This window comes from Budorcas taxicolor, chromosome 11, assembly GCF_023091745.1.
Source record: "Budorcas taxicolor isolate Tak-1 chromosome 11, Takin1.1, whole genome shotgun sequence".
Lineage (NCBI taxonomy): Eukaryota > Metazoa > Chordata > Mammalia > Artiodactyla > Bovidae > Budorcas > Budorcas taxicolor.
The window spans coordinates 103242032-103267015 of record NC_068920.1 but is presented as its reverse complement, the minus strand read 5'-3'; the positions used below and the strand labels follow the sequence as shown (position 1 = coordinate 103267015).

At 34.7% G+C, this 24984-nt stretch overlaps 1 protein-coding gene across 1 annotated transcript in view; it reads right to left on the bottom strand.

The window, feature by feature from the left end:
• The window catches only part of SANBR (SANT and BTB domain regulator of CSR), a 43507-nt gene extending 22603 nt beyond the window's left edge, over nucleotides 1–20904 (bottom strand). Inside the window, exons 1-10 of the mRNA XM_052649293.1 lie at nucleotides 20755–20904; nucleotides 17687–17873; nucleotides 16778–16871; nucleotides 14499–14737; nucleotides 11630–11688; nucleotides 10087–10247; nucleotides 7181–7267; nucleotides 5807–5917; nucleotides 2847–2970; nucleotides 443–595 (exon numbers count right to left, since the gene is read on the bottom strand). Of these exons, the coding sequence (XP_052505253.1) occupies nucleotides 443–595; nucleotides 2847–2970; nucleotides 5807–5917; nucleotides 7181–7267; nucleotides 10087–10247; nucleotides 11630–11688; nucleotides 14499–14737; nucleotides 16778–16871; nucleotides 17687–17873; nucleotides 20755–20904 (1365 nt within the window). The remainder of the gene's footprint in view (nucleotides 1–442; nucleotides 596–2846; nucleotides 2971–5806; nucleotides 5918–7180; nucleotides 7268–10086; nucleotides 10248–11629; nucleotides 11689–14498; nucleotides 14738–16777; nucleotides 16872–17686; nucleotides 17874–20754) is intronic.
• Nucleotides 20905–24984: the final 4080 nt, after the last annotated feature.

Below are 24984 nucleotides of genomic sequence, written 5' to 3'. Positions count from 1 at the left end.
TGCTCACCTGTTGGATTCAATGATCACTCATTTACAAGAAGACTTACAAATTATTATCTCTAGCCTAACCCCTACACAGTCTACACAGCAGTTAATATTATACAGAATGATCACCTAGGTACACTGTTAAGTGAAAAAGGCAAATTACAGAATAAGATGAACAGTCTGATTTTATTTCCAATGTGAAAAACAACATTGTGCCTAAAATGTATAAAACAAGGTCTCAAGGGAAGTTGTGAACAGTGGTTATCTTTAAGAAGAAAAGTAGAATGAGGGAGTGGTATGAAATGAGATTTCTACTTTTTACTATACTTCCCTATGTAGTTAAATCTTTTCTACATGAATGTATGTTTACATTTTAAAAACAATAAAAGGTGAAAATATTTAAATACAAGGTATTAATAAGTGCTGTAATTACAAAAGGTCAACCTTCAAAATCTACCTTTGTAAGCTGAGTGGGGTCAAATCGAAGAACTTTTTGGTTACAGCAGGGATAAATTCCAGTGCCAACAGTACTCAGCGAACTTCCTGCAGTAGGATAAATCACTGTCTCTGAGTGATACTGACAGTGTGAAAACTCTATGCACAGAAAAGTCTGAATAAAAGAAATACATAAAATCAAGTATTATTCCCACAGTGAAATTATATATCTCAAAAATACTCAAGACCACATACTGTATGTTCCATCACATAAAATATACAGAAAAGGCACATTTCTAGAGCTAGAATGCAGGTTTGTGGATGCCTGGGATTAAAAGTGAGACTAAGCTGGGGAGTGGCTGCAAATGGATGCAAGAGATCTTTTGGGGTGATGGAAATGTACTTAAGTTGGATGGTGGTGATGGTTGCACAATTCCAAATTTATTAAAGATCAGTAAATTGTACACTTGAATGAATTTTATGGCATGCAATAATACCTCAACAAAGCTATTAAAAAGCAAAATCAAAAACGCTATTTGAATTTCAGAGGAGTTAAATTGATCTTGATGTACATCTAATTTTATAATTGGCCAATCACAAAAGGTTTTCCAATGGAAAAAATTAAATAAAATTTTGCCTCCCTTATTCTTGGATATATTTTTTAAGGTAAATACTTAACATCACTCTGTCTGTGACAACTATGGAGTAACTGAATCGCTAGTGAAAAATTTACTGACGTTTAATTATAAGATTAATAGTTATGTCCAGATACGTTTGTAAGTTGGTAAAATGAAGAAAATAAAATGAAGAATTTTAAGCACTGATCCTGAACACAGAAGGTAGTCTGTAATTCAGAATTCTTAGCAGTTAGTTCCAATTATGATTTTCAAATAATAGCTTTCAATTAAAATTTTTGAGTCAGGTAAAAGCTATAAGATGTATACTCATACAAAGTATTTTGCATACAAACTATTTTATGAGTTTATAAACTCCCCATAATAAATATTAAATATTATAAATCAATATTCAATTTGCTTTGAAGAAGGGGAAAAAAATCCTTCAAATTTTCTGCATTCTGACATGCTAAACAAACCAGGTTTTAGGAGCCTGGTATCTTTGATTATAAGTGACAGTCCATTGTGGGGAGGACAACTATATACCTATTAAGTAGGAAAAAAAAACACCCAAACCAACCTGACAATATCAAGTGTTAGAAAAGATATAGGGCAACTGGAACTCCTATACATAGCTGGAAAGGATAAAAAGTGGTTCTGGGACTTTGGAAAACTGTTAGGCATGGTATAAATGTTAATTTACATTTACCATACAACCCAGCAATCCTATTTCTAGGTACATATTCAAGAGAAACATATTCACACGAAAGCCTGTATAGGAATGTTTATAGATGCTTTCTTCATAATGGCCCCCAACTAGAAGCACCTGCAGTCCTTCGTTGGTAAGTGGATAAACATACTATAGTATATTCCTATGATGAGCTACTGGACTTCCCGGGTGGCTCAGACAGTAAAGCGTCTGTCTACAATGCGGGAAACCCGGGTTCAAGCCCTGGGTTGGGAAGATCCCCTGGAGAAGGAAATGGCAATCCACTCCAGTAATATTGCCTGGAAAATCCCATAGACAGTGGAGCCTGGTAAGCTACAGTCTATGGGGTCGCAAAGAGTCGGACACGACTGAGTGACTTCACTATGATGAGCTACTACCTAAGGCTAAAAAGGAACAAATGGGCAGATACAACAATGTGAATAAATTTCAAATCCATTTTGCTACATAAAATAAACTAGAACCAAAAAGCTAAATACTGTATGATTCTATTTATATGACATTCTGGAAAAGTCAAAATTACAGAGACACTAAACAGATCAATAAAGACCTAATTATTTTATAAAAGGATTTATTATAAATACCTTCAAACTGTAAGTTTTCTTCTGCTTTTAAGCCTTCATTTAGAAGAAGTGGACAAAACATTTTTGGTAACACAATTATTTTATTAATAACAAGAAGGGGACATCTCAGTAGCATTCTATCTGCAAAGGTGTTTCTGAATTTCTAAAGAAATTTATGGGCTAACAGAGAAACAGTTTGGCTGGAAATAAATGAAAGGCAACAAGAATTCTGTATCTTTTTTCCATTGAAAAAAATGAATTTGATCACTTAAAAGCCTGTTGGCTTTATAAAAATTCATCAAGTCATTGATTGTTTCAGCAATGGAAATAAAAAAGAGGAAGAATCACAGTAAGAGAAATGAGGTCAGATGCAAGCAATGTTTAATAGCACCATTGTTTCTGCCACTACTTTATTAAAAAGATGTCAGATATTGTACAAACACATCCTAATTAATTAAATAGCATATGTCAAAAGAGCCTGCTGTCAGTGGTTACACAACAGGATATTAAAAAAAAACTCACCTGATAACATCTTGAACAAGTTAGCCAGTTGACTGTTCCCCACAAGCGCCAATATACATCTCTCCAAGATTTTAATTCTTCAAAAAGACTATTCAAATATTCATGAACATCCCAAGTCTTATCTCTAGGGAATAAAGAGCCTCAGTTGTTATATTATTTCACAAGTAAGCAATATAAACAATTTGTTTTAAACAAGTATTTTAAAATTAGTGGCTTATTTTCAAGAACACTCCTCAAATGATGGCTATGGTAGGGACTACACTGAATGCTAGATAAAATTTCATTTGGGAATTTTATTCTGTTTTTTTTTTCTCCGGACAAAAGAAAAAAGTGTCACAGACTGAATGCCAAATTATTTTACTACTCAAGATAAAGGGTTATAAATTAAATATAATTTAAGGACTTCCCCAGTGGTCCAGTGGTTAAGAATCTATCTGCCAATGCAGGTAACACAGTTTGATCTAGCGTCCAGAAACATCCCACATGCCACAGAGCAACTAAGCCCATGCACCATGATTACTGAGCCCGTGGACTAAGGCCTGCGAGCTGCAGCTACTAAGCCTGTGTGCCATAATAACTGAAGCCTGCCTGTCCAAAAACCCACTCAACTGCTACTACTGAGCCCACGTGCTACAATTACTGAAGCCCGTGTGCCTAGAGCCTGTGCTCTGCAACAAGAAGACACTGCAGTGAGAAGCCGACACAGCACAGCAAAGAGTATCCCTGCTCTCCACAACCAGAAAAAGCCTGTGCAAGGCAGCAAAGACCCAGCACAGCCCAAAGAAAAAAGAGGTACGGAGTTTCTTTTAAAAATAAACACAGTTTAAGCAGGCTAACATATGCTTAAGTTGGGACTTAAGCATATGTCACTAAATGGAACATATTTAATTGTACATATCATAAATTATTGGCAATTTTAAACACTCCATTAATGTATTAGTTCTGTACATTATTTTCAAAATTATTTTCTAGTAATGGAATAATAAAGTAATATACAATCAGGTCTCAGTAATATGCATTTTTTTCAATGATATAAATTTAAATAAACAGACAAGACTTAAAACTCCACTTGCTATGGTTACATCTAACAAGTTCCTATGCTTCTCTAAGTCCTTAATCTTTTTGAATTTTTGTTATTTTCGTCTTTAGTTCAAGACACAACAAAATGCCATCATGTTATTACAAATTACATCTGTTTTAAGTTATTTAAAGACATTTTAAAAAATGTCATCAATAGCTAACATGCAGGAAAAAATACTTTGAATAAAACAACAAAACAGATGTCAAATTTAGTATCTCTTTTCATACAGTAATATTAAGTTATTGTTGTTAAAATGGAAGTAATTTTCAAAAGGTGAGTCAAGTCTCAAGATAAAAAAGTATAAAATTCCAAGTGCTTATATTCCCTTTATTATATGAAGAGAAAAATGAAACATTTTAATGTTGACTGTGCGATTAATACTAGAGTCAAATGTCATGTTTTTCTCTAGATTTCTGTCTTAATGTTTACAATATGAAATTAACATTTGTAGTTTTTTCTATAATAAAAGTACTGCACATTTTTAATATAGGAAGAAAAGCAAAAAGCAAATGAAAATCATCCATAATACTCTCATTCAAAGGTAACACCACAGTTTATATTTAATGAACATGTTTCTGGTTTAAAAAAAATAGAGTTTATTTATTTATTTGGCTGTGCTGGTCTTCCTTGCTGCATAGGCTTTTTCTCTAGTTGTGGTGAGCAGGGGGGTTACTCTCCAGCCGTGGTGCATGGGCTTCTCACTGTAGTGGGCCCTCTTCTTGCAGAGCAGACTCTGGGCTTCAGTAGTTGTGGCCTGTGGGCTCATAAGTTGTGGCTCACAAGCTTAGTTGCTCCACGGCAGGTGGGATCTTCCCAGACCAGGTATCGAATCTGTGTCTCCTGCATGGCAGGCAGATTCTTTACCACTGAGCCATCAGGGAAGACCCTTGAGTTTTGTTTTATAACCTGTTTTTTTCTTTTTCTTGGCTACCCACTTCAGTATTCTTGTCTGGAGAATTCCATGCACAGAGGAGCCTGGTGGGCTACAGTCCATGGGGTTGCAAAAAGTTGGAAACGACTGAGCAACTAACACACACTACATATTCTTTTACATTCTCAAAGACTAAACATTCAGAATCAATTAGATGTGCTAAATACACATGTTTTATACAAATACAAAATATGTTTTGTGTTTTATACAAATACACAGACATATTTTAGTTCATTTGAGTGCTTATTTTTTATTGATATACACCAATCAATGTCCTTACTAAGTGCTTTCATAAATCAACATTACCTCGCTGAATAAATCACTAGCAGTAGGACACTGTCAGAGAACACACATATGTATTTTAAAGTTTTTGTTTTCCTGAGACATTATTCCTATTTATAACCCTTTCCACCTACTCCCCAACTCAGGATGAGAACTAGTTTTGTACTTAAGGGGAATGGAAAAGAACTATGCATTAATATAATACTGAAGAAGTATGAAGACTAAATATAGAAAATCCGATTTTTAAAGACAATTTGCCTCACTCTAAAATTCATCTGAATTGGGAATGCATGTACACCCGTGGTGGATTCATGTCAATGTATGGCAAAACCAATGAAGTATTGTAAAGTAAAATAAAGTAAAAAAAAAAAATTAAAAAAAAAAAATAATAATAAAATTCATCTGAAAATAAATCTGGTTCTCTTGTCAAATTCAATATAACACTTAAAATCTATCAGAGAAAAATCATTTTAATGGCACTGATCAGAACATCTTTCAAGATAAAATATACTTTTACAACAACTTTGTTTTGAAAGTACCATCTTTCTAAATCAAAGTTGGATCACATGAAGAAAAAATGTTGTCCCATTCCTTTTAGAAGTAGTTTTGCTTTATAAATACACCATTAATTCACATTTAAGAAGCTGTATTTTATTTTTACTACACCTTATATGAATGTATATAATATTTCCATGCTGATCCACATTGATTTTTCCAGGAATGCAAGGAATTCTTCTTTCTGTTTCTTTTGTTAGAAGTTTCTTACACAAACAGCACCTATCATAACACAAAGATACAATTAAAAAAAAAAAACTTGATTAAAAAATGGCTAGAGGAAATGAACAGACATTTTTCCACAGAGGAAATATAGATGGCCAACACAGACATGAAAAGATGTTCAACATCTAATCCTCAAGGAAATGCAAATGAAGACCACAATGAGATATCACCTCACACCTGTTAGAATGGACACCATCAAAAAGAACACAAATAACAAATGCTGGTGAGGATATGGAGAAAGGGAACACCTGTACATTGTTAGCGAGAATGTAAATGGGTGCAGCCACTGTAAAACACAGTATAAGGGCTCGCAAAAAACAAAAAACAGAACCACCATATGATCCAGCAATTTCACTCCTGGGTATACATTAAAGAAACCTGATTTGAAACGATACATGCACCCCAATGTTACCAGATGCATGATTTACAACAGCCAAGACATGTAACAACCCAAGTGTCCATTCACAGAGGAATGGATAAAGAAGATGTGGTGACCACACACACACACACACACACACACACATGAATACTACTTGACCAAGAACACACACACACGAATACTACTTGACCAAGAACACACACACACGAATACTACTTGACCAAGAACACACGAACACACACACACACACACACACACACACACACACACACACACGAATACTACTTGACCAAGAAACCTGATTTGAAACAATACATGCACCCCAATGTTACAAGATGCATTATTTACAACAGCCAAGACATGTAACAACCCAAGTGTCCATTCACAGAGGAATGGATAAAGAAGATGTGGTGACCACACACACACACACACACACACACACACACACACACACACACACACACACACACGAACGAATATGGAGGGCATTACACTAAGTGAAATAAGTCAGACAAAGAAAGACAAGTGCTTCTGTTATTACTTATATGTGGAATCTAAAAAATACAACAAACTAGTGAATATAATAAAAAAGAAGCGGACTAATAGAGTACAAACTAGTGGTCATCAGTGGGGAAAGTGTAGGGAAGGGCAAAATAGGAGGAGGGGAGTGGGAAATACAAACTACTGGGTATAAGATAAGCTCAAGGATGTATTATACAACATAGGAAATATAGCCAATGTTTTGTAATAACTGTAAATGGAAAGTAACCTTTAAAATTGTATAAGAAAGATGATACAAAAAACATCCAAGAAGAAAATTTCAAATGTATTAAAATTAAAGAATTTAGCTGCAATATATAGCATACTAAAGAAAAATATACCTGTATAATGTTGCTGCATTATTCCGAGAATCTGGATTCAAGTACTCAGGATCAAACAGTCTCTCAATCTTCTTACAAAAAAGTTTACTAGTAACAACAAATGACCAACAAATTAATTTTCTCTATCCACTTTACCAAAATTACTTGATAGTGATGAAAATAAACACTGACCTATTTGCACACGTAGAAAATAAGACTAATAAGTCCTTAGAGAGTCCTTCCTTGGGAATTTATAATACATTTTTTGCTGCTCTAAGTAAGTAAACCTACTAATGAGAACTGTTTGATCAAGAATCAATTTCCACAAAAAAAATGAGACACATGGATATCTACCTCTCTTTCAGTTCTTTGTTAAGGAAAATTCCAGATTGAGGATTTGGGAAGTTTAACAATCCTGGGTCTACCAATAATTTCATACATGACCTTTGGCAACTTAAAATCTCTGAAACTTATTTTCTCCATCTAGAAAATGGGGCTACTAATTTCACATGCATAAGATTTTAAGAGGGTTAAATGAGATAGTGTTTTTAAAGAGTGTCAGACATAGTATTAAACATTCAATAAATGTTAATACTTTACTATTATGCCTAATATAATGATCTGGACCTCCCAAGTGATGCTACTGGTAAAGAATTCACCTGCCCATGCAAGAGATGTAAGAGATGCAGGCTTGATCCCTGGGTTGGGAAGATCCTCTGGAGGAGGGTATGGCAACCCACTCCAGTATTCTTGCCTAGAGAATGCTATGGACAGAGGAGCCTGGTGGGCTACAATCAGTGGTGTTGCAAAATGTCAGACATGACTAAAGTGACTTAGCCCGCACATAACACAATAATGTTAGACATGAACTTAATTTTTCTGTAATCATTCAGAGCAAACGTGTGGAAAAAAGTTGTTTAAATCCAACCAACCACATTTCTGTCCTCATCTTACTCTACATGGTAGCAGCATTCCACATGTGTGAACACTTAATTGCTTCCTCCTTTTTGAAACCCTCTTTCCTTTTGCCTTCCCTTTGACCCTGACTCTTCCTTCTCAGGCTCCTGAACTCTCCTTTGTTGAATCTTCCAAATGTTGGGCAGTCTTTATCACTATGCTCTTGTTAACAATCAGGAAATAAACAAAAATAGCATTTATAATAGCACCAAAAAATTCAAATGCCTGGGAAAAGATTTAACTTAAAAAAAGGAAAAAATGTCTCTATACCAAAAACTATAAAACACTGCTAAAATAAAGAGTTATACCATGTTCATGAACAGAAAGACTCAATATTATTAAGATGTCTCTTCTCAAATCTACAGGTCCAATACTAACCCTCAAATTTGCAGGTGTGTGTGTGGGTGTGTGTGTGTGTATGTATATGGGAGAAAAAGAAAGAAAATGGGCAGGCTAATTATAAAATTCATATGGAAACGCAAAGGATATAAAATGACTAAGATAGCAATCTTGGAGAATGGCAAAGCTGGAGAATTTTAGATTGGTGGTGGTGGTGGTGGTGGTGGTTTAGTTGCTAAGTCGTGTCCAACTCTTGCAACCCCATGGACTGTAGCCTGACAGGCATCTCTATCCATGGGATTCTCCAGGCAAGAATACTGGAGCGGGTTGCCATTTCCTTCTCCAGAATTTTAGATTACTAGATACCAAAAAAATATTAGAAAGCTACTCTAATTAAGACAGTGTCCTACTGATAAAAGTATAGACAAAGAAATCAACAGAACAGAATGGAGAATTCAGAAAGTGACCTCACATATATAGTCTCCTGATTTATAGTAAAGGTGTCACTGCAATTCAGTAGAGAACATACAGTCTGGTTAGGAAATCTCATTCAGTTCTGTGGCTTTAAACCTCATCTACTCATATTTTTATTTTAAGCCCTGAACTCTGACCTAAACTTCAGACTTACATCTACCTGCCATCCTACCTGAATGTCCAAAAAGTATATTAAATATATTCAATAAACCTAACAAAATCCAAACACATCTTCTGATTCCCCTCACCCCAGTCACTGCTCTATTAATGACACTATCGTTCACTTAGTTACTCAACCTTAAAACCTAGTAATTATCCTAAAATATTCTCTTTTCCCATATCATCACATTTGAAAATTTGTCAAATTTTTGTAATAACATACTCTGAATCCACCTACTTCCTTCCAGAGCCCCTGCCTCTACTCTAGTCCTAAGCTTTCCATCTCTCACTAGACCATTGCACTAAACTTCAAATAGGTCTTGCTTCTTATAATCTTATAGTCTTTTCTCCAGACAGAATAGATCGATTTCTTCAAAACAAACCAGATCATGCCACTCCTCTGCTTCCATTCCACTTAGAATAAAGTATACACTCCTTGTATGACCTAAACAGCACCTAATGCTGTTGACCTCATCTCATACAACTCTTCCCCTTTATACTAAAGCCCTATCTTGATAATTTTTAACATAATTCACCATCATAATCTGCTTATATACGCCTTATACAAAGTAACTAATTTAGTTACTATTTTTCACCTCGAGCCATCAGCTCAGAATATATTTTACTTCAGGCAGGTACGCTCAGTTGCTCAGTCATGTCGGACTCTTTATGCCTCTGTCGACTGTCCCACTAGGTTTCTCTGTCTATGGAATTCTTCAGGCAAGAAGACTGGAGTGGGTTGTCAGTTCCTTCTCCAGGGGATCTTCCCAGCTCAGGGACTGAACCCACATCTCCTGCATCTCCTACATCTCCTGCACTGGCAGGTGCATTCTTTACCACTGAGCCACCTGAGAAGCCCCATATTTTAATTCATTTAAAATAAAATGGAAATAGATTTCCAAATATATTCTAAATATAGAATTTTTACTAAAATGAAATAAAAATAACAGTTTTTTCTAATAGGAACATTACTTTTAAAATTAAATTAAAAAAATTACCTCCTAAACTTATCTTTCTTGTCCTTTAAATCATCAACTTCATTGTGTGTAAACAGATCAGCTATACGTGTAAGAAGATTTGCATTAATACAGTTCATGTTGCACGGAGTAGCTACAATGGCATTCATATTTTTGTGGCAATACTGTATACACTGTTCAACCTAAACAAAAAACACAGAAAATAAGTGTTGAAGATAGAAACAGAAACGATAATGTCATATCAATACTTTTCGAAGATAAAGATTCATTAAAGGCTTGATCCATGTATTGCTAGGCAATAACTTAGCTCTGCCTGTTTGCGTTAAACTATACTGTTCCAAAGTGGTCTAATAGGTCAAATTTATACAAACATAGCTAGAAAAAATTTCAAACTTCTTAGAATATTTTGAACAACAATGTAATGAACATCTTTCATAATTGTGGCAGATATAAATCTTAAGTCCACAAACTCAAGGGTACAGATATGTGACTTTCTATTACTAAACTTAGTGACAATTTTATGTCTCCATTTCTCTAACAGAAACAATTTCAGTCACTTTAGGATTTTCTCAGTTCTGTTGTGCTTGCTTTCTGCCTTTCTTCAATGTCAGGTATATTTATTTACTTTACAAGGTAGATTGTGTTTTGGGGAAAAATAGCACTGGTTAATTAGGTATTCTTCTAAATATTTTGCTATGACATAAAAATCATGCTTTAGGTCTTAGATTACAAAAATCAAAACTCAGAGACTCTTTTAGTCTCTCTTTGTTCCCTATAACCCTCCCCTGAAGCAATTAATACCAACAACAGAAGGGAGGGACTAAGGAGTACAAAAATACAATAAAACCTCAAACATATAAATGAACTTCACATCTGTTAACACAGTAAAGGAATACTCTGTGTAGTTTTGCCAGAGGTTAAAAGCAAATATTCATTTAAAACAACAAAAAACATTAAAAAAAACATTTGAATAATAAAGAAATTTATTAAATAAAAGGAAAAAGAAAAATACATTCAGTGTTAAGAGTCTGATATGTATATATTGTGCTTTTATGTTTCATCAACTATTTTTAACAACAGACATATGCACGTGGTTTACACATACAAAATTACACCTTTTAGTAGTTGGGCATTAGTTTATTAGTTTGCTTAACTATAAATGAAAGATATAAATAAGCAGTACAAGCTTAAATAATTATTTAAATAGTAAAAGGAATATATTCCAATTAATTTTCTTTTAATTTGGTTTTATGGCCAAATCCCTTTTGGGGCAAAATTAATTCTGTTTAGTTTCATCTGATGCAACAGCTAACTCCTCCCTTGGGAATAAGTTGCTAGCTTTATAGGCATCCTGCGCAAACGATACACAGTAGCCTTAAGCCTTTCCCAATAGAACAAAGTACCTCCAACTACCAGCAGCTTATTCTAATGAATCACAGTCTTGAATCAACAACTACTTTAGGAAGATATCTCCAAATTTCCTAGACACTTGAAGAAAACATCAAGTTATATGTTAAATCAAGCATAGGTGAATAGAAGAGTTGGATCTTTTGTTAATACTTACCAGTGAATCCATTTTCAAAAACTCTGAAGAAATAAGAATTGAAATGACATTTCCTGGCTCTAAAACAGAGAGAGAGAGAAAATTAAATTCTCCTTTTGATTTTCATCTCAATCTCCTTAGAACAGGCTCCTTCTCACCTTAAAAGACAAGGTTACTTTAATAAGAACAATTTAATAAAATCTTACTATGGCTTATATGCAAGAAAGAAAGAAAATGCAAAGTTAAAATTTAGGGTATGGAGAAAACATATAGCAAATCTGCACTGGAATTAGATTTACATCAAGTAAAAAGACTCCAGCTAAAGATATGATATATACTAATTCCTCCTTAACTAAACCAGATAATTAAAATTGAGAATATAACTCATCACACAAAAATCACAGTGAAGTTATTTCAAAAGTGGTTCAAATGCTTGTTATGAACAAATGCTTAATTTAAAAGATTCTTAAAGATAATAGAAAATTTACTATTGCAGAAATAAAAAATTACTTCCTACAGGCAGACTTCAAAGGCACAACCACGGAAAGGATATGCTGGCTGATGCTATCATTTCAGTAAACCTCAGTCATTTTCCATGAGTTATATTTAAGGAAAAAGAAACATTTTGATATTTACTGTTATAGTCCTAAGACAGTCCTCCTAAATAAAGAATTATGTACACAATAATTATAATAAGTAATCCCAATCTTTTCTTAAATAGCAATTCTATATGGAAGGTTCTCAGAAAGAAATGGTAAAGAGAGGAAGGAGTTGGTGAAAAATTTCAACTATAATATGACCCATTCCAGTTAAGACCCAAGGTCTGGCTTATTAGCAATGTAATTAAGCATTTTGCTAGTTTTCCTAGTTAAAGATTGCTTTTATAGAAGCTTAACATTTGTAGCCACTGATTTAAGGTTCAAGACTACAGAATGACCAAGTTTGCTCCACTTTTTTTTTTTTAAACTTTTGACTGGTTGAAAATTCTGATTTAGCAATTTTGTAATTTTAAGAACCATTAGACACATTTTTCCCTTAATTTGGTCACAAAAATGTATTAAATTATGAACTTCCTCAGAAGACTTTTATACTGTCAGTATAGATTTATTTACTAGTAAGAAATTAGAAATATTTTGATATTACTATAAATTGTAATTCTAGTGCACAGAAATACTTATATTAAACCCCACCAGTGTGATTTCCTATACAAGTCAATGCCCAAAAAAGATTACTTAGTAATCACTCTTCTTATTATCTAGAACATTGGTTCTCAAACTTTTGCTCTCAAGACCTCTTTTTAAAAAAAATCTTAAAAGCTGAGATTCCTAGAGAGCTTTTGTTTAAGTGGGTTATATCTATCCGTATTTACTATACTGGAAAATAAAACAGAAAAAAATTAAAATATTTATTATTCTTTTTCAATGAATTAATAAACTCATTACATATTAACATAATTTTATGAAAATAACTATATTTTTCAAAACAAAATGAAAATAACACTGTTTGACATTTTCTATAAATCTCTTCAGTGACTGACTTAAGGGCAGACAGTTTGATTCTCACATCTGTTTCCACACTGAATTTGTGGGTAGTCTTTCTTAAAGGTTAGTTGCAATGGGAATCAAAATCATACTAAGAGAATTTCCTATTCTGCTGTCTCAAAATCCTCTCATTTACCTTGTACTTAGAATGGATCTTTAACCTATGCATGATTTTTTGTTAACATCATGCATCGATCATTTGAAAGACACTGGTTTACTGAGTTATGCAGATCTTCCAAATGTTGAAACATTTCATTATACATTATATTAAAAAGTCTTATTTGTTAATATTTAAAGAAAAGTCCTTAAATATAGAGCAACTATCAAGCACATGGAAGCAGACACAAGTTTTCCAAAACTCTTAATTCTTACTTGAAAGCATGAATTTTATCACTGGCAACAAATATTGTTAGTTATTTCCCTTTCATTGACTGGCTCACTTAATTCATTTTCAAAAAACTATCTGCCTGGGACATTCCCTAGTCCTAGTGCTTAGGATGCTGAGCTTTCACTGCCGTGACCTGGGTTCAACTCCTGGTTGGCAAACTGAGTTCCTGCAAGTTGTGCAGTGCAGCCAAAAGAAAAATTACAAAATAAAAAAGGAGGAAAGTATCTGCCAGATGCTCAAGTGAGAGTCTATCAGCCATTCTTCCAAGTAAAAATGGTTTTGTAGGAAAGCAGCTAATTTAGCTTGCAACTCAGGCAACTGTACAAGTGCTTCTCCTTCAGACAACCATCATACTCTGGTGTGGAGCAAGAGTGCACTTCCTGCGTCATCACGTAGAATGTCAAAAGAATGTCTAGTCAAGAGTTAATAAAATTAGTCATTTTTACTGCCTCATCAAGGATATTCCTAAGAGAAACTATTTTTTCCTTTTCTTTTTTTCCAATTTTTACTGTGAGCACATGGGTTGAAGAACACAGTGACCCCCTCATACAATGTGATGCTCCTTCCTTGATGTGTGCTAAAGCTCCAACAGTTCTATCCTCTATTACTTCTGCACTTTCAGGACAAATGTCAACACAGAGGGAAAAATGATAAATAACATGCTGGCATTATTAAGCAGATTCCCTTGACCTTGTGGATCCCCTAAAAGGATCTTCAGGACACCAGCGGTCAGTCACCGAAACATACAGTGAAAACGGCTAATCTGGAGACCTGTCCATTTGCCATAAATTCACTAAAATTTGCTAAAAAAGAATGAGGTATCAGTTTCCTAAACGGTGATTACTAATCTGAACATAAATACTAAGGTTTGAACAATTTTCCACATTTCCTATTTTGCCTGAAGCAACTACCAACTGACATAAAAATTTCACTACAAAGTAAGTAATAGATTGTCTTTTACCTAAAGTGGGCATCTCACAATCTTTATTCTCCTTAGTGTTCCTTTTAACATATTTTATCAACCAGTTGAAAATGTGAACGTCACAATGAACTGAAATGTCCACCTCTTCCCAGCGCTGGGCATCCACAGATAAATATTCAGCAAAGTACTTCATTTCTGATATCAAAAGATCTCGTGGGCAAATAAAATCTTCTTTCAAGTTTTTTGCTTCATCACATACATGGATCACCATGTTTGGCCTTCATGAAAAATGTTACACAGAAATGAAATTATTAGAGTTTTAGAAGAGGAGCCAATAATATTGACATTTATTGGAAGTATCAGAACCAGGTGTTTTTCAAGGTTTTAACCACATATCAGTTTTACAAGGCTTGACATTCAGAAGTTTACATTAGCACCTTTCTACCCTGATCTGTGTCTGAAAACTTATGACTAATTTTAGTTAAGCTACTGACTTAGTAAAACAAAATTTTTTTACTATAGAACTTATAAAAGGTTTGAAACCTATTATTTTCAAATCATAATTATAGTGTTTTTAAAAAATACTAATTCACAAAAAAAATTAAATTACAATTTCTAGTTCTTGTGAGGAACATAAAATGGCACTTTTACATGGTAATGGATACAGAAAGGAGATAAAGATGAAACACTAGAATTTTCTTACTATTAGTGAATGGGAAAAAGTTAAAATTATTCATTGAATAGTGAATAATTAGCATAGCTATTTTGTTATTTTTAACAGCTAGAAAGCTTGTTTCTAGGCATTCAATAAATATAAATCAGTAAATGTGGTTTAAAAACAACACTACAATGTGCTTATTTACTTATTTAAAAAACAATTTTAATAGGTTTATATATCAGAAAGACTACTTCAAAAATTATATACTCTTTGAATTTATATGCCCTTGAAAATTATATTACCTCAAAAAGACAGACTAGTGTGATCCACAGCTGCCTTCATGTCATTACAAAAGGAAAAGATTAAATAGGAAGAGTTACACTAATCTACAATATGAATTTAATGTATATTTAAATGAACTTCAAAAATTTTTAACACAAAGAAATTACATCTGAAGTAACACTGGCAACAGAAAAAGGATTAATAATCAGTGCTTTGTCAAAATAAAGGAATTTAAGCAACTTTGCAAATTGTGCTTCCAAAGACATTACGGTCAAAATATAAACAGGTAACGGCTGGTATAATGAAACATGAAAGTTCGGTGAATTTTTGGGCCAAAACATGAAATACTAAATAATAATAGTAAAAAATCAACCGGATAAATTTTTATGCTACACAAACAAACCTATCAATCTACGTGAGGGGACTTCCCTGGTGGCCCAGCTGTTAAGAATCTGCCTTGCAATGCAGGGGACATGGGTTTGATCTCTGATTGGGGAACTAAGGTCCCACATGCCATGCAACCAAGAAAAAGTATTTATTGAACATTAAGAATATATTGTTTGAATATCTGTCATGGTAAAAATAAAATTTTTTAAAATCTATGTGAGTAAAGTAAAATTCACTAAGCTACAAAGGGTGATTTTTTATTTATTGTAGTAAAATATACATAAAGTAAATGCACTCATATTATTATGCAATTATCACCACCATCCATCTCTAGAATCCATCCCCAGAACTTTTCAAAAGGGTAAATTTTATGATATGTGTTATTAAAAAACTATCAAAACTGAAAATACTCAAAGGAACCTTTAGAGATAATGAAAATGTTATCTTCATTAGTTATATGGCTAACATTCATCAAAAGTGAATACTTAAAATATGTGTAGTTTATTGTATGTAAAATACACAAAACAATACAAAATTATTAAAACTTGCATGACATTGAAATATATATTTTAATTTTTAAATGTTTCTATAATGAGTAATTATATCCAAATAGTTCTAAAATACACATCCAATTTCTTTGATAAAGTTGTAGAACTAATGGCAGAGATTTTTCTTTGGGTTTTAAATTTTACTTTCCAAAACTTTATGTTAATGGATGCTATTTCTAATATTTATAAGATGAAAATGAATTTTTAAAGTGGAAAACTGTTGTCTAACTTATAAGTAGTATGAATAAGCCATATGTTCACCTATTAAGCAGTTGTTGATAGTTCAACACATCAACTACCCTGATATCAACTGTTTCAGCAACTGTGTAATATGAAATTCCTAAATTATGGTAACTGATATATAAAATCATCATTCATATATTTTATAATTTGAAGTTGATATTCATATTAAAAGCTTATCTAGCAAAGAACCAGCCTCCTACCCTTCAGATTCTTCAGTCTTTTCTCCACCATTATGAGTAGTACAATTTTCACTTTCTGAAGAACAATTCCTTGTGGAAGCTATACTATGTCTTCCTTAAATACAGAAACAAACACATACAAAAACAAAGGGGGGAGGTTAGCATTTCTAGCTGAAAATGGGTTTTTACTTATTGAATGGTTATACTATAAACGCATGGTTTCCAAGAGTAGCTAAAGATGGTATTTTGTTAGGTGCCTTAATATTTCTAAAGGTATATGAAAGAAACAGTATGAAAACCAGTCACAAATTGCTAACATTACACTAAAGATTAAAAAAAAAATACTAACCTGGTATGTAGGGACAGGGGTCAAATGTTCAAAAGCCTACAATATAGTTTCTCTTCCTGAAGCAAATTTTTGTATCAATATTCTGCTACTGCTGAGATTAAAACAATTCACTACATTGACGATTTCTAAAACCAGCTATTATTTTCAATGTAATGTAGAGAACATCTCCTATACCCTGCTTTTGTGTTATCTGAAGCTACGGTTGACTTTCATAGAGGGGAGCTGTAAAAAAGGTATCGGGAGAGACAAGCAAGATTCTCTCAGTTAAAAAAAAAATTAAGTAAAAGGTACAGGTCAAATTCCTCTAAATTTTATGACACAAATAGGCTAACACAATGGAGTAGTAGATTTTAATATAGCGAAATTCTTTTTTTTGGTAATAGTGTTTGCCCTATATGTTAACATCTAAATTTTTTAAAAATACAGCAAAGACAAATTTCTAAAGCTCAGGAAGATACAAATACTAACAGATTTTTCCTATTAAGGTTTCTATTACCCTTTAAATAAAATTGACTGGAATGCATAATATTTTTCAGAATTATCATAAGGACAGGTACTGCATTTTGCTTTTAAAACCTTACCTGTTTTAGAAACTGCATCCTGACCAACTGGAGTCTCCTGAAATTCTCCTTGTGTGTCAAGAAGCGAGGATCTGATGTATGTGGCTAAAGTTTCAACAGGACTCTCTCCGGCAGCCATGAGGGGACTATACTGGTTGTCCACAGGTGAACTTCCACTACTCTTCAGCTCATCAAACCTCTTTGCACACTGTAAAGGCATAAAGGAAAGAAATGCAGGTCTGGGGGATTTTAATCACCTTTTATAAGTGAAAAATTAATCTCTTGGGTAACATCTAGAAAACCAGTGCGTATTTTAATACGTGAAAGCCTCTGACTTACTTTTTTCTTTTTTAAAATTCAGGGTAGATTGTTTAAAACGTGCTTTAACTCAAAGCCCTAATATATTTATACACTTGTAGGAAAATGAAGAATGCCTTCACTAACCATATCTCCGCATGATCTATGTCTATTATCAGTTGACAATTAAAAAACTTTAATTAAAAACTTGGCTGTTATTTTCAAACTGAGTTTCCAACAGGAACAAGACGAAATTCTAACCTTCAACAGAAAACAAATCAAAAGGTATCTGACTTGTGATCCTAGATTTTCTTCATTAAAATAATGAGTCTTTGTTCTTACCAACAGTGAGGTTCACCTTGCACAAAATACTGTAGTAACACTTAAAAACACTTTTAAATATATGGCCACGTATTTGGGCAGTTTGTTCTAGCACAATGTTCTCCCTTAACTCATTTTTAGTCATAGAATGAATTTAGAAAGACCAGATTAGCAGTGAAAATACAACAGACCGGAAAATATCAAGCGTGCATAAAGTATAGTAAGGCTAAGTTGTTCATGAAAATGTCATTTCTCAGGTCACAACACAAAATGCCTTCCTTAATGTGGGTCTTTGTCAGATAGCACTTCTAATAGTATTCATGTTTAAATCTCCATCAGTAGCAATGTGGATGGCAAGTTATAGAGCAGACCAAGTAATATGGGAGGTACAAAAGGAGAAAAATATATACTATGTACACACATACATGGTAAGTGAATAACGCATTGAGTATGGCATCATTCATTTACTACACAAATATTTACCAAGTGCCCACTAGATACTGAGCACCTTTTTAATGAAGATTGTTTACTAATAGTATTATAGTACTATTACTACAAACAAATGCCTACTCAAGGTTTAGTCCTTTGAAAACACATTTAAAAGATATATAAGTAAAGGACTTCCCTGGAGGTCCAGTGGTTAAAACTCTGTGCTTCCACTGCAGGGGGTACAAATTTGATCCCTGCTCCTGCAACTAAGATCCTACAAGCCATGCAGTGTGGCCAAAAAAAAAACCAGAAATTTTTTTCAATTGGGTGAATCTGAATACGCAGTGGATATTAGACAATACGATGGAGTTACTGTTCATTTTCCTAGGTTTGACCATGGTACTGTAGCTAGGTAGTTACATAATAATATTCTTATTTTAAGAGGTATGCTGCAGTCTATGGAGTGATGTCTGAAACTTACTTTTATTTATTTTTTTAGAATATTTATTTATTTGGCTGCATCAGGTCTTATTTGCAGCATGTGAGATCTAGTTCCTGACCAGGGACTGAACCCAGGCCCCCTGCATTGAGAGCTCAGAGTCTCAGCCACTGGACCACCAGGGAAGTCCCTGAAACTTACTTTTAAATGTCAAAAAAAAAAAAAAACTTACATAAAGAAATCAAGCAAACATCTAGAATTACTGACACCAAATAAAGGATATAGGGATACTATGCTCTTCTTTTAACCTTTCTGTATGTTTGAAAATATTCACAATAAAAAGTTGGAAAAATAGTCAAATTCACAGATTGGCCTCGTTTTAAAACCTAACATGTAAAAATCCAAAAGATGAAAAAGTATAGATTAAGGAATGACAATATACACTAAGTAAGCTCCTTCATCATTTCACAAAGGCTTACAATCAAGGGCAAGTAATCTCTGTGGGCGTGTTTTCTCAGCTGTCAAAGAACAGGGTAGAACTTGGTTCATTCACTGATTCTGTAAGTATTGAGAGTATATCATGGGAAAGGCAGTAGTGAAAATGCTTAAAATCTACTGGATAAAATCGCTAATGTTCTTTCTACTTCTAGAAACCCAAGATGATTCACTCACTTTAGGGTTCCTTTTAACAGCAAAAATTCTGAGGTCTGTGTTCTCACACTAGAGTTCAGAGATGAATTACCAGAAAGAGTACCCTATAAGAGTTTTTAGGCTGCAAGTTTTGATTCTGAGGATTACAGTAATAAAAATCATTTGAATCATTAGGATGACAGAATATTTTAAGACAAAGGTAGAAAACAGATTTAGTAGAGAAGAGATGTGTTAATGCCAAGGGAAGGCAAGTAATGTCTTGGTGCAAAACAAGGCTTCACCACAAGTTAGAGAGAGAAAAGTGGAGAAATACAGGCTTTGAAGGGCTTTTGGCAATACAGGCTGAACACAAAAAATTTTGTGCCACAAAAGACTATACAATATTTGCATTATAATTGCAATTTAATTTCAGCAAAACACTATTACTGATCACATTAAGCTTATTAGTTTGAATTATGTTGGTTTGAGTTTTCACTTGTGTCTATAAAATGTAAAATTTGGTTTATGATTGTATAGGTGTGTTTATACCTGGTATTGTTAGTGCACATTTAATTTCTACTGTGATAGTAATTTGGGTCATCATTGGAAGTTTTCAAGTTTTTTCCTTTAAAAAGGTCTGTATATTACTCAATTCTGAGAAGCACAGCATTAGCAATTTAATAATAAAATTGGATTTACAAAAGTTTTATCTACCCATTCAGTTGTAAATATGTAAAATAAGTTGTAAATATGTAAAATAATTAAAATGAATTTAATCATAGCAGGTGGGTTTATCAATCATATATCTACATAGATTATACATATAGTCAAGTCATATTTTATGCATATTTAGTTTTTACATGCATATGAATATGTGAAACTCAAATACTTCTTCTTTCTTAGTAGTTACACCTTTAAATTGATCACTTTTTCTGATTTCTTTTCAGTAGCTATCTGAAAGACTGTTATTTACCTCTTTGGGTGTTAATCCAGGCACAAGCCTTGCCACAGTTTCCCAATTGATGGTCTGGCGGATTCCAATTAATGGGTAAAGGATCATGTCCAATACCATCTGGTTGTTATTGTTTAGGAAATTGTTGTTTTCTGAATATCCACGACTCATCTTTTGGAACTAGAAATAGAGAAGACAAATTTATTTGCATCTGAAATCCAAATGTTTTCAGAACATTATAAATCAGTTATAGTTCATTTCTAAGAATTAACTGCTACTACAAAAAAGAAAAATGAAACTGAACTAAAAATCAACACAGACTATATAGCTCAAGTCTCTTCAAATATAATAGCACTTGAATATTATGGATTGGTAGATACATGGCTAGAAGGATGTGCGTGCTTAGTTGCTCAGTCGTGTCCAACTCTTTGCAACTCCATGGACTGCAGCCCATGAGGCTCCTCTGTCCATGGGTTTCTCTGGGCAAGAACACTGGAGTGGGCTGCCCTACCCTCCTCCAGGGGATCTTCCTGGCCCAGGGATCAAACCTACATCTCCTATGACTCTTGCACTGCAGGTTGATTCTTTACTCACTGAGCCATCAGGGAAGCCTAAAAGGATATACAGCTGGGTAAATATGTGATTTTAAAAATATGATAAAATGTTAAGGATAGAATATAAGTGATGGGTATACAAGTGTTCACTATAAAATTCTTTTGATTTTGCTGTATATTAAAAGCTTTTCATAACAAAACAGAGAAAAAGTTGAATATAATATATCTTCATTAAAAAACCTCTTATGTGTTGCTGATTTATATTTTTATTAGCAGTTCATGGATGGTGGAGCTAAACAGTGGGGAAAAAAAGATAGTTACATGATAATTTCATTGCAGTCCCAAGCCATACTTTCTTTCTCTGTGATTGAATGTCTATGCTACAATGAAGGCTGAGTATACTTAATTTGATAGATGCAATCAAATGAAACTTAAAACCAAGTTAATCTGACATTTTAGGATAAGCATAATAGTTATTGTGCATGTGATTATGAATTATATATGGTGAGGAGATTATATTAACAAATGTAATTAGCATTGTTTTTATATGTTTGAAATATTTTTTATAAAGTCCTCTTATTTCTTTTCTTCAGAAGCAATGTGGCGACTGGCCTGACAAGGTTTAACCCTTACACACGCCCAAACACACCCTCTGACTCTCATATATAAAAAGCCGCAGCACCTCTACACACATACACACTCACACTCGCTCCTGCAGGGTGGTGGCTTCCTGCTTTTTCACTTGGCTCCCCGCCCTGGTCCTACTATCACATACCCTCTGGTTCAATCCAGGAGACCTTGACTCAAGTGACTAAGGGTGTGTCCAAAATCTTCAGGCAACATGGCGACAAGAAAACAAGTCTCTAGAAGGCTTTCCAAAGGCATGTACCTCAATAAACATTTAGTGAGTACCAACTATAAGCCAGGCCAACCACTGGGAATACCACAATAAATACGGCATGGTCCCTGTCCTCAAGGAGTTTACTAGCAGAGAGCTGAGGATACAGGTAGACAAACAGATGATTTTAATATCATCTGCTCGGAGCCAAAGCAGCGGGGAGCCACGCAAGGGCAGAGGAGGGACAAATAATAACTGCTGGTGTTGTGGAGGCGGGGACGACCGGTATTAAAGAGAAAAAGAATCTATCTCCTTCACCCTTAAGAGAAGTTTAAGAACTTTATTGGGTGTTTACTAGGAGCCTGGAGCTGTGCTAAGGCTTTTATAGAACTTACTTCAATTCTCACCACAACCCTATAAGATAGAGTCTTTCCCCAATTTTACAAGATGAAGAAACACATTCAGAAAAGTTAAATAATTTGGACAAGGCCACAGAGCTACTAAGAGGCAGAACAAAGACCCAGGTAAAACTGACTCTCAGATCCATGTTCTTTCCATTACATTCGAGAAGTAGAGTATAGGGGAGATAGCAAATGGGAATGATGGCTTAGGGTAGAGAGAGACAGAGTCTAAACATTATGAAGTTAGTAATGATTCAATGAAGCAATTTCCAAAGCTTCTGCTTGTGAGCCAAGGGAGGGAAAAGGCTGTGGTACTGAAGGAAAAAAGCTACTCCCTTCAAATTTAAAAAATTTTGAGAATTTATGTCAATTATATTTCAACAAAGCTGAAATCGTTAAAAAAAAAAAAAAAAAATTTACTGAGCCTCCACCATGGGCCAGGCATTGTATCTGAAGTTAGAATGTAAATTTACAGATGAAAAGATTTATAATTAGCCATGCTGCTGCTAAGTCGCTTCAGTCGTGTCCGACTCTGTGCGACCCCACAGACGGTAGCCCACCAGGCTCCCCCGTCCCTGGGATTCTCCAGGCAAGAACACTGGAGTGGGTTGCCATTTCCTTCTCCAATGCATGAAAGTGAAAAGTGAAAGTGAAGTCGCTCAGTTGTGTCCGACTCTTAGTGACCCCGCAGACTGCAGCCTATCGGGCTACTCCATCCATGGGATTTTCCAGGCAAGAGTACTGGAGTGGGGTGCCATTGCCTTCTCCTATCTATGACTTTATTGGGCTCTAAAATCACTGCAGATGGTGACTGCAATCATGAAATTAGAAGACGTTTGCTTCTTGGCAGGAAAGCTAGGACAAACCTAGACAGTGTGTTGAAAAGCAGACATATTACTCTGCCGACAAAGGTTCGTACCGTATAGAAGGTGAAGCCCCAAAGAACTGATGCCTTTGAAATGTGTTGCTGGAGAAGACTCCTGAGAGTTCCTTGGACAGCAAGGAGATCAGATCAGTCAATCTTAAGGGAAATCAACCCTGAACACTCACTCGAAGGACAGATGTTGAAACTGAAACTCCAGTATTTGGTCATCAGATGCGAACAGCTGACTCACTGGACAAGTCCCTGATGCTGGGAAAGACTGAGGGCAGAAGAAGAGGGCATCTGAGGATGAGAAGGCTGGATGGCATCTCCAATGCAATGTACATGAACTTAGAGCAAACTTCGGGAGATGGTGAGGGACGGGCATGACTGGCATGCTGCAATTCATGGGGTTGCAGAGTGAGACACAACTGGGCAACTGAACAACAACTACAATGACTTTATTGATGCTGAATCTGTGCTGGAAATATAATCCCCCGAAACAAAACCGTTCTTATGGAAAAATGCTACCTATTTTAGGAAAGAAGTATAAAGCAGAGATACACTGATGCACTACTACAGTGGAAGAAGCAATGCACACAGAAATCTGAAACTTAGGTTTGAGGTTTAACTCCACACAAACTAGTCAGAGCAGGTCACTTGAACTTCTGCAGTGAAATTAAGTGATGGTAATACCTATGAAAAGTGAAAGTAAAAATCACTCAGTCATGTCAGACTCTTTGCACCCCATGGACTATACAGTCCATGGAATTCTCCAGGCCAGAATACTGGAGTGGGTAGCCTTTCCCTTCTCCAGGGGATCTTCCAAACCCAGGGATCCAACCCAGGTCTCCCAACATTGCAGGTGGATTCTTTACCAGCTGAGCCACAAGGGAAGCCCAAGAATATTGGAGTGGGTAGCCTATCCCTTCTCTAGTGTATCTTCCTGAGCAAGGAATCGAACCGGGTCTCCTGCATTGCAGGCGGATTCTTTACCAACTGAGCTATGAGGCATAACTCTAATTGACTTTATATAAATAATCAAAGAGATTATTTTGTGAAAGCACTGTGAAAAAAGCACCTCACAAATCTGATGCAGCATAAAATAACAGTACCTATGGTATGGACCTAACAGAAGCAGAAGATATTAAGAAAAGGTGGCAAGAATACACAGAAGAACCATACAAAACTGATCTTCACAACCCAGATAATCATGATGGTGTGATCACTCACCTATAGCCAGACATCCTGGAATGTGAAGTCAAGTAGGCCTTACGAAGCATCACTACAAAGCTAATGGAGGTGATGGAATTTCAGTTGAGCTATTTCAAATCCAAAAAACATGATGCTATGAAAGTCCTGCACTCGATATGCCAGCAAATTTGGAAAACTCTGCAGTGGCCACAGGACTGGAAAAGGTCAGTTTTCATTCCAATCCCAAAGAAAGGCAATGCCAAAGAATGCTCAAACTACTGCACAACTGCACTCACCTCACATGCTAGCAAAGTAATGTTCAAAATTCTCCACGCCACACTTTAACAATACATGAATCGTGAACTTCCCGATGTTCAAGCTGGATTTAAAAAAGGCAGAGGA